This window comes from Macaca mulatta, chromosome 2, assembly GCF_049350105.2.
Source record: "Macaca mulatta isolate MMU2019108-1 chromosome 2, T2T-MMU8v2.0, whole genome shotgun sequence".
Classification (NCBI taxonomy): domain Eukaryota; kingdom Metazoa; phylum Chordata; class Mammalia; order Primates; family Cercopithecidae; genus Macaca; species Macaca mulatta.
The window spans coordinates 109,540,587-109,560,967 of NC_133407.1; the positions used below are offsets into that span (position 1 = coordinate 109,540,587).

Below are 20,381 nucleotides of genomic sequence, written 5' to 3' on the forward strand. Positions count from 1 at the left end.
CTGTCTCATTGATCTGTCTAATGTTGACAGTGGAGTGTTAAAGTCTCCTATTATTATTGTGTGGCGTCTAAGTCTCTTTCTAAGTGTCTAAGGACTTGCTTTATGAATCTGGGTGCTCTTGTATTGGGTGCATATATATTTAGGATAGTTAGCTCTTCTTGTTGAATTGATCCTTTTACCATTATGTAATGACCTTCTTTGTCTCTTTTGATCTTTGTTGGTTTAAAGTCTGTTTTATCAGAGACTAGGATTGCAAACCCTGCCTTTTTTTGTTTTCCATTTGCTTGGTAGATCTTCTTCCATCCCTTTATTTTGAGCTTATGTGTGTCTCTGCATGTGAGATGGGTCTCCTGAACACAGCACACTGATGGATCTTGACTCTTTATCCAATTTGCCAGTCTGTGTCTTTTAATTGGAGCATTTAGCCCCTTTGCATTTAAGGTTAATATTGTTATGTGTGAACTTGATCCTGTCATTATGATGTTAGCTGTTTATTTTGTTTGTTAGTTGATGCAGTTTCTTCCTAGCATCAGTGGTCTTTACATTTTGGCATATTTTTGCAGTGACTTGTACTGGTTGTTTATTTCCATGTTTAGTGCTTCCTTCAGGCACTCTTGTAGGGCAGACCTGGTGGTGACAAAATCTCTCAGCATTTGCTTGTCTGTAAAGGATTTTATTTCTCTTCACTTATGAAACTTAGTTTGGCTGGATTTGAAATTCTGGGTTGAAAATTCTTTTCTTTAAGAATGTTGAATGTTGGCCCCCTTAAAGAATATTCTTTAAGAATGTTGAATATTGACTCTCTTCTGGCTTATAGAGTTTCTGCTGAGAGATCTCCTGTTAGTCTGATGGTTTTCCTTTTGTGGGTAACCCTACCTTTCTCTCTGGCTGCCCTTAACATCTTTTCCTTCATTTCAACTTTGGTGAATCTGATAATTATATGTCTTGGAGTTGCTCTTCTTGAGGAGTATCTTTGTGGTGTTCTCTGTATTTCCTGAATTTGAATGTTGGCCTGCCTTGCTAGGTTGGGGAAGTTCTCCTGGATGATAACCTGCAGAGTGTTTTCCAACTTGGTTCCATTCTCCCCGTTACTTACAGGTGCACCAATCAGACATAGATTTGGTCTTTTCACAAAGTCCCATATTTCTTGGAGGCTTTGTTCATTTCATTTTACTCTTTTTTCTCTAAACTTCTCTTCTCATTTCATTTCATTCATTTGATCTTCAATTACTGATACCCTTTCTTCCAGTTGATTGAATTGGTTACTGAAGCTTGTGCATTTTTCACACGGTTCTTGTGCCATGTTTTTCAACTTTATCAGGTCATTTAAGGACTTCTCTACATTGGTTATTCTAGTTAGCCATTCATCTAATCTTTTTTCAAGATGTATAGCTTCTTTGCAATGGGTTCTAACTTCTTCCTTTAGCTTGGAGAAATTTGATCTTCTGACGCCTTCTTCTCTCAACTCATCAAAGTCATTGTCCTTCCAGCTTTGTTCCATTGCTGGCGAGGAGCTGCGTTCCTTTGGAGGGAGACAGGCACTCTGATTTTTAGAATTTTCAGCTTTTCTGTTCTGTTTTTTCCCCATCTTTGTGGTTTTATCTACCTTTGGTCTTTGATGATGGTGATGTACAGATGGGGTTTTGGTGTGGATGTCATTTCTGTTTGTTAGTTTTCCTTCTAATAGTCAGGACCCTCAGCTGCACGTCTGTTGGAGTCTGCTGGAGGTTCACTCCAGACCCTGTTTGCCTGGGTATCAGCAGCGGAGGCTGCAGAAGAGTGAATATTGCTGAACAGCAAATGTTGCTGCCTGATTGTTCCTCTGGAAGCCTCGTCTCAGAGGGGTACCTGACCATGTGAGGTGTCAGTCTGCTCCTAGTGGGGGTGCCTCCCAGTTAGGCTACTCAGGGGTCAGGGACCCACTTGAGGCAGTCTGTCCATTCTCAGATCTCAAACTCCATGCTGAGAGAACCACTACCTCTCTTCAAAGCTGTCAGACAGGGACATTTAAATCTGCAGAGGTTTCCGCTACTTTTTGTTTGGCTATGCCCTGTCCCCAGAGGTGGAGTCTACAGGGGCAGGCAGGCCTCCTTGGGCTGTGGTGGGCTCCACCCAGTTCAAGCTTCCTGGCCTCTTTGTTGACCTCCTCAAGCCTCAGCAATGGTGGGCGCCCCTCCCCCAGACTTGCTGTCATCTTGCAGTTAGATCTCAGACTGCTGTGCTTGCAATGAGGTAGGCCCCATGAATGTGGGACCCTCTGAGCCAGATGCGGGATAAAATCTGGTGTGCTGTTTGCTAAGACCCTTGGAAAAGCGCAGTATTATGGTGGGAGTGACTCAATTTTCCAGGTGCTGTGTGTCATGGTTTCCCTTGGCTAGGAAAGGGAATTCCCTTATTCCTTGTACTTTCTGGGTGAGGCGATGCCCCGCCCTGCTTCAGCTCTTGCTCATTGGGCTGCATCCACTGTCCTGCACCCACTGTCTGACATGCCCCAGTGAGATGAACCCAGTACCTCAATTGGAAATGCAGAAATCACCCATCTTCTGTGTTGCTCACACTGGGAGCTGTAGCCTGGAGCTGTTCCTATTCAGCTATCTTGGAACCCAAGAATCTACAGCAGTGGTTTTCTAACATTAGCATGTACCAGGGTTGCCTGAAACCCTTGTTAAAATACGGATTGCTGGGTCTCATCCCTGGAATTTCTGATTCAGTAACTCTGAAGTAGGGCCTGAAAATTTGTATTTTTAGTAAGTTCCCAGGTGATGTAGTAGTCGTTGAAGATCACAGCCCTAGAGTAAAGGCAAGCAAAGGCAAGCCCTAAAACTAAAGCCAAACCTGAAATAGACACATCCTAACAAAACACAAAACTAAGTCTGATGGGACCAAAAGGAAGTACCAATGATTTTACAAGCTTGACAAAATGACACTCAGCACTTTTTAAAGGAAGATAATAGTCCAGACTCCACACAACATATCACCTGTAATGCTTGACATGCAATAAAAAGTAATTGATATAAAAACAATTATAGCCATAATTCTAAAAAAAAGTCCAAGGTAACAGACTCCAAGATGACTGGGAAGTTGTAATTAGCAATTAGGGACTTTAAATCAACTATTATAATCAAGGACTTAAAGAATTAAATGGTCATAATGAATGAACAGATGTGGAATTTCAGTAGAGAAATGGAAACTATATAAAATAACCAAATGGAAATTCTAGAACTGTTAATTACAGTATCTGAAATAAATTGGAGGGTCTTGGGTCTTAACAACATAGTAGAGACAATAGAAGAAAGGTCAAGAAATGAATATAAATTGCTGTAAAAAATGAGTTTTAAAAGGAGTTTTGAAACAAAATTAAGCAGTCTAATAAAGGTAAAGTACCCTTATCCATGGGTGATAAGTTCTGAAATTCTCAGTGGATGCTTGAAACTGCTAATAGTGCCAAATACCAGTCAAGGAACACCAAGGTCACTTTTTCATTTAAGGAAGCACTTTCAAGTTCCTCTTTGACATATCCAGATTGCCAGCATTACTACTCTTAGGGCCATTACTAAGTTAAAAAAGGGTCCTTTGAACACATGTACTGCAATACCACAAGCATCAACCTGATAACTGAGACAGCTAAATGACTAAGGGGCAGGTAACAAATAAAGTGTAGGTATGTGGGGAAAAGGGGTGATTCATGTGCAGGCAGGATGAAGCAATACAGTGTAAGATTTCATCATACTACTCAGAATGGTGCATAATTTAAAATGTATGAATTCCTTATTTCTGGAATTTTCAATTTAATATTCTTAGACCGTGGTTGACCAGGGATAACTGAAACTGCAGAAAGCAAAACGGCAGTTAAGGGGGGCCCACTGTAGAAATGGTATATATGAAGGTGAAGAGAAAGAGAGAATTGAGCAGGGAAAAAACGTATTTGAAGAAATCATGACCCCAAATTTCTCAAATTGGGGAAAAATCAACCTAAAATTCAATGTTTCATAAACACCAAGCATAATAGACACAAATAAAGCAAAAAATGCTAAAAAAAAAAAAAAAAAAAAAAAGGGGGGGGGGGGGGGATAGGGACAATATTAAAGGCAGCCAGAGGAAAAAATAACATGTTTCACAGGAGGTAACAATGATACAAGTAATTTCTAACTTTTTATCAGAGATAATGATGTACAGATAACAGTAGAATGATTTATTTAAAGGACTGAGAAAAAATATTGCCAATTCAGAATGCTCTTTCTGGAAAAATACATTTCAAAAATGAGGGTAAAATAAAGACATTTTCAAATAAGTGAAAACTACCAGATCCTTTGCCAACAGACCCATGCTCAAGATATAGTAAAAGAAGTTATTCAGGCTAAGGCAAATTGACACCAGATAGAAACTTGGATAAATATAAAAGATTATATTTTTTGTCTTGATATTTTTAAAAAATGAATTTGTTTAAAATAAAAATAATATCATTGTATTATGAGGTTTTCTATATATGTAAATGTAAAATATATGATAACAATAGAGAGAATGAGAGGAGTTTCTTACATTTTATATGAAGTGGCACAATTTTAATCCTAAATAGTCTGTGATATATGAAGGATGCATACTGAAATCCCTACAGAAAATCACTAAAACAATAATATAAAGAGGTATAGCTTAAAAAGTCAATAGAGGGACTGAAATAGAGTATTAAACATTTTTCAAATAATCAAAAAATTAAAAAAAGAGATAGAGAAAACAAAATACAAATAGGACAAATAGGAAACAAAGTGTACCATAGTAGACTTAAACTCAATAATATCAATCATTATATAAAATGTTAATAGACTAAATAATTCAAGTGAAACGGGTTGTCAGACTGGATAAGAAAGAAGGTTAAGCCCCATGCTTTCTATGAGAGATTCCCTTTAAATTAAAAAACAAAAACAACGTATATTTAAAAATAAAAGTGCTGAAAAAGATATACAGTCATGTTCTGCATGACGACCTTTCAGTCAATGATGGATTGATTATCCCAAGGTTGTCCCAGGAGATTATAATGGAATTGAAAAATCCCTATTGCCTGGTGACATCAGAGCTGTTGTAACATCATAGTGCAGCTCATTACTCCCGTGTTTGTGGTGATGCTGGTGTAAACAGACTTACTGCACTTCAGCCATATAAAAATAGAGCACATACAATTATATACAATACATAATACTTGATCATAATAAATGACTATGTTATTAGCTTATGTATTCAGTATACTGAACTTTTTATTGTTATTTTAAGATGCACTTCTTCTACTTATAAAAAGAAAGTTAACTGTAAAACAGCCTCAGGCAGGTCCTTCAGGAGGAAGTCCAGATGAAGGTATTGTTATCCTAGGCGATTCCAGCTCCATGCCTGTGATTGCCCCTGAAGGCCTTCCAGTGGGAAAAGATGTGGAGATGGAGGACAGTGATAATGCTGATCCTGATCCTGTGTAGGTCTAGACTAAAGTATGTGTTTTTGTCTTGGTTTTTGACAAAAAAGTTTAAAAAATAAAAATGTTAAATTTTTTTTAAATAGAAAAAATCTTATAGAATAAGAATATAAAGAAAAAACATTTTTGTATAACTGTACAATGCATGTTTTAAGCTAAGTGTTATTACAAAAGAGTCAAAAAGTTTAAAATTAAAAAGTTTATAAGTAAAGATGTGGTAAGCTAAGGTTAATTTACCACTGGAGAAATTGTTTTTTATAAATTTAGTGTAGCCTGAGTGTACAGTTTATAAAGTCTACAGTGATGTACAATAATGTCCTAGGCCTTCACATTCACTCACCACTCACTCAGTAACTCACCTAGAGCAGCTTCTGTCCTGCAACCTCCATTCATGGTAAGTATCCTATGCAGGTGTACCTTTTTAAAATCTTTTATACTGTATTTTAGATGTACCTTTTCTATGTTTAGATACACAGATACTTACCATGGTCTTACAATTGGCTACAGTATTCAGCACGGTAACATGCTATACAAGGTTGTAGTCTGGGAGCAATAGGCTATGCCATGTAGCATAAGTGTGTAATCGGGTATACCATCTAGGTTTGTGTAAGTATACTCTATAATGTTCACACAATGACAAAATCATCTAAGAGTGCATTTCTCAGAATATATTCCCATCATTAAAGGATGAACAACTGTACCATGCTAAGAATAAGCATTAAAAAGTTAGAATGGTAGTAATATCAGAAAAAGTAAACTTCTAGACAAGAACTATTACCAGGGATAAAGGGATATATTTCTTAATGACAAAGGAATCAATGAGAAGACAGAACAGTCTTATATGTCTTTCATATAATAGAGTTAGGACAAATATGAAGAGAAAACTGACAGAAATAAAGGAAGATGCAAACAAATCCATAATCATAATTAAATATTTTAACAAGGTAGCTTATTGTTCTATTGAGCTAGCTGATATAACAATGAGGCAAAAAATTAGTATTGAATAGAAGATATGAGCAACACTATTGGCCAACTTGACCCAATTGACATTTATTAAACATTATAATGCAAGACACATAGTCTTTTCAAGTGCTCATGGAACATTAACCAATCTAGACTACATACACACAGAGCATTTACTAATATAGCTCATTCTCTGAGCCATAAAAGGAACCTCAGTACATTTAGAATTATTCAAATCATGTAAGTCACAGCAGAATTACATTAGAAATTAATAACAAATATATCTGAAAAATCCACAAATCTTCAGAAGCAGATAAACTTTTAAATAACTTATAGGCAAATAAATACAAAAGGATATTAAAAATTATTTTGAACTGAATGAGATAAAAAGATAATATATGAAAATTTGTTGAATGGAGCAAAAGCAGTCCTTAGAGGAACATTTATAGCTCTAGGTGCGATACTGGAGAAGGAGAAAGGTTTAAATAAATGATCATAGCTGCTTCTACTTTGATAAACTAGACAAAACCAAAATAAAACAAAATCGAATGAACCCAAAGTAAGCAGAAGAAAAGAGATAAGAAAGACCAGAAAAGAAATCAATGAAACAAAAGCTGTTTCTTTGAAAAGGTCAATAAAATCTTTAAATTGTGCCTATGATGTTGAGGTGGGAAGCAGATCGGGGATATGTGGATTTTTTTAAAAGGAAAAAATGAAAAATTTAAGAAGGTAAAAGGTCTCATCCTCACCCTGGTGCCAAGACTGTGTAGAGCAGTTCACATGCTGGAGCCTGAGCCAAAGGGCTGAGGGGTACTCAACTGGTGTAGAGTCTGTCATCATTGGCAGCAGTTAGGCACTAGGCTGGCCTATTCAGAACTGTGATTACTCACTAAAGGATTATGTAAAAAGGAGTACATTGACAGCAATGAGAACCAGGTTTCTTGTTGCAAGAGAAGCCAGTTTCAACTATGAAAAGGTAGAAGAGGCCAGGCATGGTGGCTCATGCCTGTAATCCCAGCACTTTGGGAGACCAAGGCGGGTGGATCATGAGGTCAGGAGTTCAAAACCGACCTGGCCAAGATGGTGAAACCCCATCTCTATTAAAACTACAAAAATTAGCCAGGCATGGTGGCAGGTGCCTGTAATCCCAGCTACATGGGAGGCTGAGGCGGGAGAATTGCTTGACCCGGGAGGCGGAGGTTGTAGTGAACTGAGATGGTGCCATTGTACTTCTGCCTGGGCAACAGAGTGAGACTCTGTCTCAAAAAGAAAAAAAAAAAGTAGAAAAGTAGAAAGAACAATGCTATGTAAGATCGTCATTGAAGGTACTGGTGTGAACGCATGACTTTACATGTGATAGATTAGATAGATAGATATGCTTGTGTGTGTATGTGTGTGTGTTACTGTATTTATGCATACATACATATTTTTCCTAGCTCTGCCCATGGAGAAGACCCAAAAACAATAGTACTCCACTAACAATGAGCACATCTAGCTCTCAAATCTTGGTTTCTAAATATTAGTTTCCACTACAGAAAGACAGTCTGCTTGGAGATGTGTCTTTCTGTGACCATGTAGCAGGACAAGCCTCAGACAAAACTCCTCAGACACCGAAATAAAGAAGGAAGGGGTTTATCCGGCCGGGTGCATCAGCAAGACTTCTGACTCAAGAGCCGAGCCCCTCGAGTGAGCAATTCCTGTCCCCCTTTTTTTTTTTTTCAATATATGGATTTCCTTTTTTTAATTTTTTTTAATTTAAAAAAAATTTTTTTTATTATTATACTTTAAGTTCTAGGGTACATGAGCATAACGTGCAGGTTTGTTACATATGTATACTTGTGCCATGTTGGTGTGCTGCACCCATCAACTCGTCAGCACCCATCAACTTGTCATTTACATCAGGTATAACTCCCAATGCAATCCCTACCCCCTCCCCCCTCCCCATGATAGGCCCCGGTGTGTGATGTTCCCCTTCCCAAGTCCAAGTGATCTCATTGTTCAGTTCCCACCTATAAGTGAGAACATGCGGTGTTTGGTTTTCTGTTCTTGTGATAGCTTGCTAAGAATGATGGTTTCCAGCTGCATCCATGTCCCTACAAAGGACACAAACTCATCCTTTTTTATGGCTGCATAGTATTCCATGGTGTATATGTGCCACATTTTCTTAATCCAGTCTGCCACTGATGGACATTTGGGTTGATTCCAAGTCTTTGCTATTGTGAATAGTGCCACAATAAACATACGTGTGCATGTGTCTTTATAGCAGCATGATTTATAATCCTTTGGGTATATACCCAGTAATGGGATGGCTGGGTCAAATGGTACTACCATCAGAGTGAACAGGCAACCTACAGAATGGGAGAAAATTTTTGCAATCTACTCATCTGACAAAGGGCTAACATCCAGAACCTACAAAGAACTCAAACAAATTTACAAGAAAAAAACAAACAACCCCATCAAAAAGTGGGCAAAGGATATGAACAGACATTTCTCAAAAGAAGACATTCATACAGCCAACAGACACATGAAAAAATGCTCATCATCATTCGCCATCAGAGAAATGCACATCAAAACCACAATGAGATACCATCTCACACCAGTTAGAATGGCAATCATTAAAAAGTCAGGAAACAACAGGTGCTGGAGAGGATGTGGAGAAATAGGAACACTTTTACACTGTTGGTGGGATTGTAAACTAGTTCAACCATTATGGAAAACAGTATGGCGATTCCTCAAGGATCCTGTCCCTTTTAAGGGCTCACAACTCTAAGGGGGTGCATGTGAGAGGGTCGTGATTGATTGAGCAAGCAGGGGGTACGTGACTGGGGACTGCACGCACCAGTAATTAGATTGGAACAAAACAAGACAGGGATTTTCACAGTGCATTTCTATACGATGTCTGTAATCTATAGATAACAACCAGTTAGGTCAGGGGTCGATCTTTAACTACCAGGCCCAGGGTGTGGCGCCGGGCTGTCTGCCTGTGGATTTCATTTCTGCCTTTTAGTTTTTACTTCTTCTTTCTTTGAAGGCAGAAATTGGGCATAAGACGATATGAGGGGTGGTCTCCTCCCTTAACCGGGGCAGGGAAAATACAAGACAGATGTGGAACCTCTTTGCCAAAGAGGGAGGGATTGCTCAAAGTACAATGGAGACAGAACAAAAGGACATAGGATCCAGCTCCCATTAGATAAATTTGGGGCAATTTGTGCATAAAAATAAAGACAACATTAAACTATATTCCACTGAATTAAAAAGAACTCCATGAGATCCTGCTGATACAAGTAATAAATAAGAGGAGGAAAAGAGAAGCTCTCACTTTTCAGAAGGAAGTGAACTAATAATTCTCACTTATTAAGTAATAAGTACAAAATGCTTTACAGTGGCGAAAACTGGTAGACACCTTCTTAAGAAACTGATCAAGTTTAACATCACCAGTTGTGGGGAAGATTGGCATCAGGTGTGTTCTGATATTATGCACTGAGAACACAGCAACCATTCTGTGAGATTTCTGCCCTAGTTTCATAACCTGGAACTAAGGAAACATCAGTCAGTCAAATTGAGGAATCATTGTCTATCAGGTAACTGTAGTGTTGCTCTTAAATGCTGAAGTCTTGAAAGACAAGAAAAGCCTGAGAAACTGCTCTTGAAGGAGACTAGAGGAGCAGACAACTGAGTAAAACAAGCGTTTCTGGACCCTGGGATTATAGAGGACATTATTGGCAAAGTGGGCAAAACTGGAAACAGGGGTACAGATAATATGGTGATATTGTGTCCGTACCAGTTTCCTGTTTCGGTTATGTGGGGGAATATCCTTGTTGGTAGTAAAAACATTCTGAGGGTAATGATGATAATGAGGCATTGTATTTGCAACTTGCTCTCAAATGATTGTGGAGAAAAAAATAGCATTGTATGTCTATTTATCTATATCTAGCATCTAGATCTAGATACGTATGCGGGTATATATCTAATCTATCATCTAGAGAATGATGAATTTAACGCAAACATGGGAAAATGCTGACAACTGGTGAGTCTGGATAGGAGAGAAGGGAGTTCTTTGTGCTCTTCTGGCAGTCTTTCTGTAAGGATGAAATCGAAAAAGCAATGGGGACAACAAGAGCGATGAGTCTGGGGCTGCACCCCATTAGCACAGGACCAGGGCATGGGAGGGGTGGGGGAGGCAGTCAGGAGGAGCTGGAATGTCTTGAGTGACCAAGGAAAGGTGCTGGCAGGAGTCTTATTGGATAATGTTGGAGGAATACTGCCCAATTTCCCTAACTTTATGTTATTTAATCCTCAGAACAGCATGAGGTAGATACTAGGCTCCTCTTCACTTTATAAATGAGGAAATTGGAGCTCAGAAATTGAGCTTCACTTAGCCAGCATTTACTTAGTGCTTACTATGTGTCAAACATTAACAAGGTTACAGGCACACAAAATATTAAGTGTGATTGTCTATGTATGTGTGTGCATTTAGAAAACAGTACTAGAAGGAAATGTACTAAAACAGTAGTATAAGGGAGGTTATATTTGGGGAGGAGAATTGCAGTTGCTTTCATTTTTCTCCTTTGTGTTTTTTAGCTATTTCCAGTTTTCTACAACTAGAAATTCCCTTTGTAATAAGGGGAAAAACAAGTATTACTTCAAAATGGAACTGGAGGATCTTGTGAAATATTCCACATTATGATTTCACTGTGGACTAAATGTTTTCTGATGCAGTTTTATTTTACTAAAGCAGTAGACAAATATGTCTTAATTCAGTTAAGCCTCCTTTCTACACACTGAGAGAGCTGGTGGGTTTACAACTGGAAAGCTGACATCCACCTGGACTCCATAGCCTGTATTTGTCTATATTTTCTGTGTGGGGGTGTAAGCCCAGGTAGCATGACCTCCTCTATCCCAGACAAAAGTTTTCGAGACCATCATGACACCAGCTTCTTTGTACAGAGACCACATGTGAACATAATTCCCACTAAAGGGGGTGGGTGGTTTGGTAAGAGTGAAGCTCTAGTGTCCACAAAGGAGGAAAGTCAGTCCAATGGTGTTACTGTGTTGTAAGGTGGGACACCCGTCAGCTTAGGGTGCCTTCTGACTGATGATTCCTTCTTCCTTTTTACTGCCTTGGCACCCTGAGCTCTGTAGTCCCCCCCAACCCCCTGCCATGCTGCCTGGACCCTGTTGGCATCCCTGTGTCTGTCTGGCTCACTGAGCTGAGCACCCTGCAAGAACAGACATTCCTCATGCATCAGTGTCTCTCATGGCTCAAGAGCTTGCTTTGAATGGAGCCCACAGTCATCACTGCTGTGTTGAATTGATTTGTGCAAGCAATAGCGGGGAAATGGGTGGAGTAAATTAGGGTGCATCCCTGCCATAGACTTCAGTGCAGGCACCAAAAACCATGCTTTGAAATGATTTATTGACCTGGGAAAGTGATCACAACTTGCTGCTAATTAAAACCAACAACAGAGCAGTGGGTACAATTGAAGTCCATCTTTGTTATTATCATAAATATGCACTGAACAAAAAACAAACTAAAAGAAAATACACCCAAAAATGCATAGTGGGCAATTTTGTCTTTGGATAGTGGAAGTGTAGGTAATGTCAGTGTTTGGGACTTTTTCTTTGTATTTTTAAGCTGTTTTAGAAATAAGTTTTGTTATTAGGAAAATGATTTTTAAAGAAATATACATCTGAGGGAAAAAAGAACAAAGGCATGATAAATAGGGGGTCCTTGGTTAGAGATGACGCATCCAGAACATTTTGGATAAATAAGCTCCTTTGAGTTGAGGGCCCTCTCGGACTCCTACATCAGCACAGAATCTCACCCCACCCTCCTGCAAGGGCAGGCATCTTCCTAGTAGACACTTTCCGCCCAACCCCCATCAGCTACAAATACTGTCAGCTTACACAGCAGGTCATTTTTTTGCTGACAAGTCCAAGGTGGCAGTCAGAACTCTGACCCATAAAACCAGAAGGCTTAGATGAAGAACAAACAGAAGGGAAACCAACTCTGGTTCCTTTTGCCTGTTACTAATTGCTGCCATAAAGCCGTTAGAATCCACCAATATATGACCCAACTTGAAGAGAAGGGAGATTCAGAAAAATAGTCAGAAAAGAAGGGTAAATGGAAATGATAAGTCCCTCTCCTTTATGGCTATTTTAAGAAGCACATCATGTTATTCATATGGCCCATGCTTAGCCCACTCCCTGAATTGTTTAATTTTAGTGGATATAAAAATTTTTCCTAAGGGATTTCTTAGTTCCACTGCCAACAGTAGTTCCCTATTTCTATTTCTCATTAGGTCTCAATTATTCCATCATTAGTTCTTTGTTCCCCAGGATTCCAAGGGCCCAAATCCTGCAGTGGGAGTGGAGGGGAGGCAGATTCTGGCTACTGATTGGCTCTGGGACTCAGAGTGGAGTCACTGTGGAAATCACTATTTCCAAGATCTTTGGCAGTGGGAGGGTAGGGGGGTGATGGCAGAACAGAAATTCCTCATGCATCAGTGTCTCCCATGGCTCACGAGCTCACTTTGAATGGAGCCCACATTCACCACTACTAGGTTTAATTGGTTTGTGCAAGCAATAGTGGGAAATGGGTGACTTTGTTGACAAATGCTAATGGTCACAAATCTGAAATCTTGCTTGAGTCCAAGCCCTTCTCCGGTACGCTTAGTCCCAGTGTCTGGAATATTTGGTTTTGCTCATTCATCTCCTTTCTACCAGGGAAGTTCATGGAAGAGACTGAAGCCCCAGAAGCCCCAGGCCACCATTACTTTCCCTCTCTATCCCAAGTGGCTGTGACTCCATGCTGTGCCAAGTGTCAGAACCTGGCTGGGAGAACCAGGCTGCTGGCTCAATGTGCCTGGCAGGTCACTCCTGCTGGTTCTGGGTTGGCCTCCTGTAGTCTGAGTCAGAGTCCAGCAGAGAGTTCATGCTCCCCTGTGGAGGGAGACGTGGAGCTGACCCTCTCCAGCCTGTCCCCGGAGAGGAAGGGGAGCCATTTAACCAGGTGCACGGCCACACGCCTGTGGAACAACTGCCGTAGGTACTTCCGGAACCTCTCACCGGCGAAGGCGTAAATCACTGGGTTGACACAGCAGTGCATGTTGGCGATCACCTCCGTCACTTCCATAGCCAGGTCCAATTGTCTGTTCTGCTCACAAAGATGAGTGAACAAGAATTCTTGGAAAACAGAAATAAGTTCAGTCAAATTGTACGGGGTCCAAAAGAGAAAGAAGATGATCATGATGACAAAAATCAGACGGACAGCTTTGGATTTCTTCTCATTTGGTCGTCTGAGCAGAATCTTTATGATCCCTGTGTAGCAGACAATCATGACCAACAAAGGCAACACCAGCCCAAAGAGGTTCAGTTTCAGAGCCTGAAACAGCTTCCACTGTTGAAAGCTTTCGTAAGGAAAGTGAAGGTTGCAGCTGTGGCGAACGATGTTCCACTGGGTCTTGGAAAAGTACATGAGTGGCGAGGAAGCCAAGATGGCCAGGGCCCAAATGATGATGCTGGTGATGACACCAAAAGTGACGGTCCGTGCCCTCAAGGCAAACACGGCATGGACGATGGCCAGGTACCTGTCAATCGTCAGCAGGATGATGAAAAAGATCTCGCTGTACAAGCCTGTGTAATAAAACCCAGAGAGGATCTTACACATGGCATCACCAAAAATCCAGTCATCTGTCGACTTGTAGTAGATCAGGAAGGGCAGTGTGAACAGGAAGAGCAGGTCAGAAATGGCCAGGTTCAGGAGGTAGATGTTGGTCATGTTTTTGAGCCTCTTGTATTGCACAAGGACCAGGACCACCAGGAGGTTTCCAACCACGCCAATGACAAATACCAAGGAGTACAGAGGGGGCAGCAGTTGGGCCAAAATGGCCCTCTCATTCACCTTGTGGCATGGAGTTGCATCCCCATAGTCAAACTCTGTGATCATGTCATAGTTCTCTGTGGTGTCTGGAGTCTCCATCCCGGCTTCTCCTACAGGTTTAAAAAAAAAAATTGTCTTTACTCTGCTATTAAAGGCAGTGGGCACTGGACAGTAAAGACAAGGGAGTAGGGACATTTCTTCAGCCACTCAATACATGTTTATTGAGTGCCTTCTGTGTACCATGCCTTGGGGAGAAAATGAGTGTTAGAGAAACCTAGGTCCTCTCTGCCTTCTAGGAAACTGCAGTCTAACAGAGAGTGGAAGCAATAAGCAAATGAATGTACAAATCATTGATTCAATCATTTTGGCAAAGAGTTTTTTAAGAGGTAAGTTCAGTGGGTGGAAAACCAGAGGGAGACCTTACCACACTATTCATAACCAACACTTCCTAAGCACCCCCATGGGCTAGGCATTGGACTTAGGGTTAAAGAGCCCTGGAGGGGTCCCATTATTGTTCTCATTTAAGAGGTGATGAAACAGAGGTTCAGAGTGGTTAGGAAACATATTCAAGGACACACCTCTTGTGAGAACAGAGCTGGAGCTCAAACCCAGGTGTGCATCACTCTTATGCCCAGCCCTGACACCACTACGCTTTCCTGTCACTGTCACTGAGCGGTGACTTTGTACTGTGGACTCTGTGAAAGAAAAAAGGACTCTGAGAAAGAAAATGGTCCTGGCTCAGAGTAAGATACAAACAGATCTTCATGGCTTTTGGTCTAAAAAGATTCTCAGCCAAGAGTGACCTAGTACCCTTGAGGCACTTGGAAATGTGTGGGCATTTGTTGCTGTTGTCACCAAAACTGGGGGACGCTACTGTCATTTGGTAGGCAGGGCCAAGGATGTCCTACAATGCAGAGATCATTCTACCCCAAACACCAGTGGTGTTGCCATAGTGAAATCCTAGTAGGTCAATCCCATTATTTTGGAGATGAGGAAACTGAGGGCACCAGAGAGGGCTGAGCCTGACCCACATTGCACAGCGCTTAGGTGGCACTAGGTCTAAGGTCACTCTGCAGACCTTCTGAAAGGAGAGGAAAGTGCAGGCAGAGAGGAGGGAGATAACGTGGTCAGAAAAAGAGAAAACTGGGCGTCAGGGGAGGAAGAGTTCAGAATGATCTGGAGCTATGAGATGATGTTACACAGCGACTAGCTGAATTCTGCTGAGATAAGCTCTTAGATATTTTTACCCAGGGATGCCTTAAAGCAAACAAAAATGAAACAAAAAGAATCACTCCGTAGGTTGCCTTTGTAGGACTTCTCCCAGTCCCTGCTTTTTCGGCACACTTTTTGAATCCTGTCCAATTGCTTATTAAAGATGCCTCCCCAAATGAAGTATCAGCTTTGGTGTAACCTACGAGCTTTGTGACCTTGGATAAATTATTTTACCTCTCTGAGCTTCATTCCTCATCTGTAATGTGGGAAAGCAACTCTTATCTTGTAGGGCTGCTGTGAAGTAATGTATGAGAAAAGTGCCACCATCATCCCCACCACCACCACCTGGCAAGGGCCAGGCCAGGGCACTTTTCTTGGGGACCTTCCCTGAGAGACCTCCTTCCCTGCAGGAGCCCTTCCCTGAGGCCTGTCACCACCAGTGCGTCCCAGGCACCAATGTCCAGGATGTCCCTGGCTGGCTGGTATACCCTGTCCTCCACCCCCCCGCCAAATCTCTTTGTAGTTAATCTAGAAAGTGATTTTTCTTGGTAACGGTGGACAATGATGGTCCCTTCCATGTGAATGACATTTGAAATTGTCAATCTATTGCCACCAATCTAAATTGATTTGACTCAAATACTGATCAGTAAAGTAAGTGGCACCTACTTTATAATTTCTATCTTAAACCTGCGTCTCTGGTGTTGTTCCTTCTACTCTCCTTAAGGAATGTTTCCTGCTTACACAATTCACATTTTTTCAATAGCCATTGTAAAGGAGATGAAGGCACATGGAGGGTATAGGTCACCCTGACTGGAAGGGGAGATGCTCTATTAGAGTGGGAAGTGAGGAGCTTTCATTTTTCATCAAACCCATCCCTTGGCCCACTCCTCCATCTCCAGAGAGATCCAATCAGCCTTCTTTCTGGAGAGAGTCAGGCTACCGGTCACTAACAAAGCTGTGTTGGCACTTTCTAATTTCTGTGACCACAGCTATTGCTGATGAGGGCAGACAGTTCAGTTTGGTAGTCAGCACTTTTCCGTGGGCTGGCAGGTTAACAGTGGACATAAGCAAACAGCTTGGAAAGCATGAAGAGCAGCTAGTGTGAGGCTGACCCCATGAGTCCAGTTTCTGGGAAGGTTTGGCAAAGTTGAAGGCAAGTGGGGTCAACATTGTCAGGTGGCATTTTAAACCGAGTCACCTCCATACTCCCCCTACCTCCAACCCATTTGTTATTTCCCCAACTTGTTAAGCACCAGGCAACCACTCCAAGGCATGCTGTTCCTAAAGGGAGGTGATCTGGGGTGCGGCCCCACGAGAGAAAGCAAAGGACCGTGTTGCCATCTAACCTGCTAGCCCTGCTGTATTCTATTGCAGAAGTCTGCCTCAAGGCCACTGCACAGTGGTCAGCTATAGCCCTGGATCCTGGACCCTCCACGGCCAGTGTCCTCCAGCCTGGGAGCTGGTGAAGTCTCTGAGCAGATATAGAGCAATCGGTGATGGTGAAAGACACCCAGGCCGATGGTGTGCTGGCTGGCTTGCACTGGTTCATAAATGCCAATCGCGGGCATCTCTTCCCCACTCCACATTCAGCATGTTGGTAGCTTGAAACTGACCACGGTGGGAGCATTTATACCGTGAAAATCAACAAATGTTATAAAGCAGGGATCTTTTCTTCAAAAGAGTCAGTTGTTGAACATTTACAAGCACATCACTGCCCAGGCCCCACATTCTGAACAGTCCAGCCAGCACTGTCCCACTGCTCGGTGCGGGAACTAAACGATCAGTGAGTGGCACATAGCCTGGTGGTAGGCTATGCAAACTTCTGGGAGTTTCCATCTCTTCTTTGAAATCTGGGACCCACCAAGATCACCTATGAAGTAGATACCTGTAAGGAGCCACCATGCCCCTCTATCTTCAGAACAAAATCCTGACCTGTGTTTTTGTTAGTAGAGCAGAACAGATGCCCCCCAAGATCACCTGGCCAGCTCCTTGCCTTTGGGTGAGTGAAAGCCTACTTCCTCCAAAGACAGCAGTGCCGATTTTGAGGATCCTTGGTTCTAGTCTTCTTAAGAGATAGGTTCAGTATCAAATCATCCTTGCATCTGCCAAGATTTTTCTAACTAATATTTCCCTCTTGCTTTAATTTCTTCATACACCATGTTTGGTTTTCCTTTACATGGAGGGATTTGGCAAGTAATTTTTTTTTTCTTTAGACAGACTCTTGCTCTGTCGCCAGGCTGGAGTGCAGTGGCACAGTCTCAGCTCGCTGCAATCTCCACCTCCCGGATTCAACTCTTGACCTCGTGATCCTCCCGCCTCGGCCTCCAAAGTGCTGGGATTACAGGCGTGAGCCACTGCGCCTGCCCAAGCAATTTCTTGTTGGATAGGTTTCCACAGAAAACACCTTTTGTCCCTTAGTACTGACTGACTTTCTTAATCAGTAACCAACAGCCAATCCTTCAAGTAAGCTTCCTTTTTAGCAAAAAAAGCCTATATTTCATCTGAGCACCCAGCTTTATAAATCCATCATTCTCAGTATTGCTACAGTATTAATTGCCTTGGAGATGCATCCATGGGCTACTTAGACATTTGCCCGGCCCTCAAAGAACTCCCCTCACCTTTGAGGAGCCCCTAGCTGCATGCATGTCTTTGAACAAGACTGCCCTCCACAGTAACAGATAAGACAGGAAAACAAGCGCCACTTACTCTGGTTCCAAGGGACTTTGTCCGTGAAGTCTTTGTTTCTGGGGCTTTCCGAGTTTTTATGAATTCAAGGTCCTGACCAAGTGGGAAGTGCTCAGCTTCCTGTGTGATGATGGAGAATTGACTCCAGTTTCACAGTCTTTCAAAATGACAAGAAGGGGGACAAAGTTCTTCTTTTTGTGTGGTTGGGTGCTCATGAATGGCCACAACGCCCACCAGTGGCCACTTCCTGGAGGCCAAGTTAACTGCGAGGATTTTCTCTGCTCACTCTGAGGCTCTTGAGTCTTGGCCCTGGGAGCTCAGCCTTAAGGGAATTGGGGGCAGGTGAAACTGAGTTGGGTGAGGTGGGTGGCAGTGAGATGTTCCCAGAATGTTTGGAGCAATTGAAGTGTGGGATGTGTATATGTGGGATGGGGGCAGGGCATAGAGCTCTTGCAGTCAGCGGCAGACTTTTTTTTTCTTCTTCCTTAAAGATTGTGAATGGAAGGATGTAAACTGCAATCCTGAGTCCTGTTCCTCAAAACCAACTGACATGGGTGTACACAGAGGCAGCAGCTTCTCTTTGACACCCCATACCCCTCAGCCTCTGGGAGCTCACTGTCCCTCTGCTCTGTGTTCCCCACGTCCCTCCCCACCAAACCTCAGAGAGTGGCTTTGCCTCAGGAACCTCCAGCATGGAGGGAATATAGGTCTGTTGGTTATGTTTCGATCTTCCCTTTCTGATGCCCCATTCCTGCTTTATGCGATGGTCAAACATGGGCCAAGTTCAAATCCCAGCTCTCCACCTGTGACATGGGCAGATCACTCACCTTTCTAAGTCTCAGTTCCTACTCTGCTAAATGGGAGTACTAAATGCTTACCTCAGAGGAGAAGCATGAGGTCACCTTGTACTTGAAAAATGTCAGAGTGCCTGGCACAGTGAAAAATGTCTGACAAATGATGAGTACTGTGACTCTTCTCACAACTGCCAATACCTACTCTGCCACTGCCCTTGTGTCTTCTGTAATGTGGGGACACCCCTAACCTTCCTCACTGCATTGCTACGAAGCACTGTTTCAGAAACCATCAGTGTGAATGTGCTTTGAAAAGATCACTTGTCCCTTCATGGTTCAGTTTCCTTATCTGTAAAATAAAGAATTCAGACAAGATGGCCTAAGGTTGATGTCTGATCATCACTCAGCTTCACCCCGAAGAAGTAAATGGGGGTCTGCATGGGCCTGGCTATTTGCAGCACTTTGCTGGTGGATCAGTTTCCAAAAAGAACAGAGGCTTGTGAGGCCTTCCTTGTCCTTGATCCTGTCTAAAGTGAGGGACATGGTCAGTACCTCATCCTCAACCAGCCTTCCAGCACTGCTGTAGGTTTCATGCCACAGAAGGGATGTACCAGGCAAATCTGCTTGTTCATTGAACAAATATTTATTCAGTACTCACAATGTGCCAGACATTGTATTGGGTGCTTGGGATATCGTGGTGAAGAAAGAGGCTGGATCCATTCTTTGAGAGCTTATAGCTTAGGAAGGATCACAAACAATTAACCAAGTTACCACAATGAGGAACAGCTTTTGTAGTGGCCTGGGAAATACCCTGGGCTAAGGAAGGGTGCATCAAGGGTGAGAAGGGGTGAGGAAGTCCTTTAGAGCAGTGGTTCTCAAAGTGAGGTCCCTGGACCAGCAGCATCCACATTCCCTGGGATGTTGCTAACCATGCAAATTCTGGGGTCCCATGCCGGACATACTGACTCAGAAATCCTGGGGATGAGGCCGAGCAATCCAGGTTTTGACAAAGACTGCCATATGATTCTGATGCATGCTTAAATTTAGGTGGCATGGATCCAGCTTAAATTTGGGGGACATGGATCTAGATTTTCTCAATGCTTTTGGCTCAGCGTCCCATGTGATCTTTCTTCAGAAGATTAGGCTGGACCAGCTGTGAGCTAGGAAGACTTCTTTCTCTCTTTAGCTCAAGGCCTAAACAAGAGGCTGCTCAGTTGCCTGCTCTGTCTCCCCTCCCACACCCGCACCTAGATCTCCTATGGCCTTGCAAACCCCTTAGTGCACACGCCCATCTCACCACAGCAGATGTGTACAATGTGGGGAGCACAGAGAGACAAGGGAGAAACCAGGAAAGAGGGATGATCTTGCCCTGTCCATTTCTCTTAAAATC

General features: G+C 42.3%; 1 protein-coding gene across 2 annotated transcripts; it reads right to left on the bottom strand.

The window, feature by feature from the left end:
- Nucleotides 1-11,820: 11,820 nt before the first annotated feature.
- Nucleotides 11,821-18,252, bottom strand: CCR1 (C-C motif chemokine receptor 1). Of its 2 annotated transcripts, XM_015131075.3 has the most exons (2): nucleotides 18,222-18,252; nucleotides 11,821-14,413 (listed from the first exon to the last, which is right to left on the bottom strand). In XM_015131075.3, exon 2 carries the CDS (start codon nucleotides 14,400-14,402, stop codon nucleotides 13,335-13,337), a length of 1,068 nt encoding a protein of 355 aa, XP_014986561.1. In that variant the 5' UTR covers nucleotides 14,403-14,413; nucleotides 18,222-18,252; the 3' UTR covers nucleotides 11,821-13,334.
- Between the last annotated feature and the right edge of the window lie 2,129 nt (nucleotides 18,253-20,381).

What these genes read in the sequence shown, in the direction of transcription:
- CCR1 (XM_015131075.3), bottom strand. Translation starts at nt 14,402, where the DNA reads ATGGAGACTCCAGACACCACAGAGAACTATGACATGATCACAGAGTTT.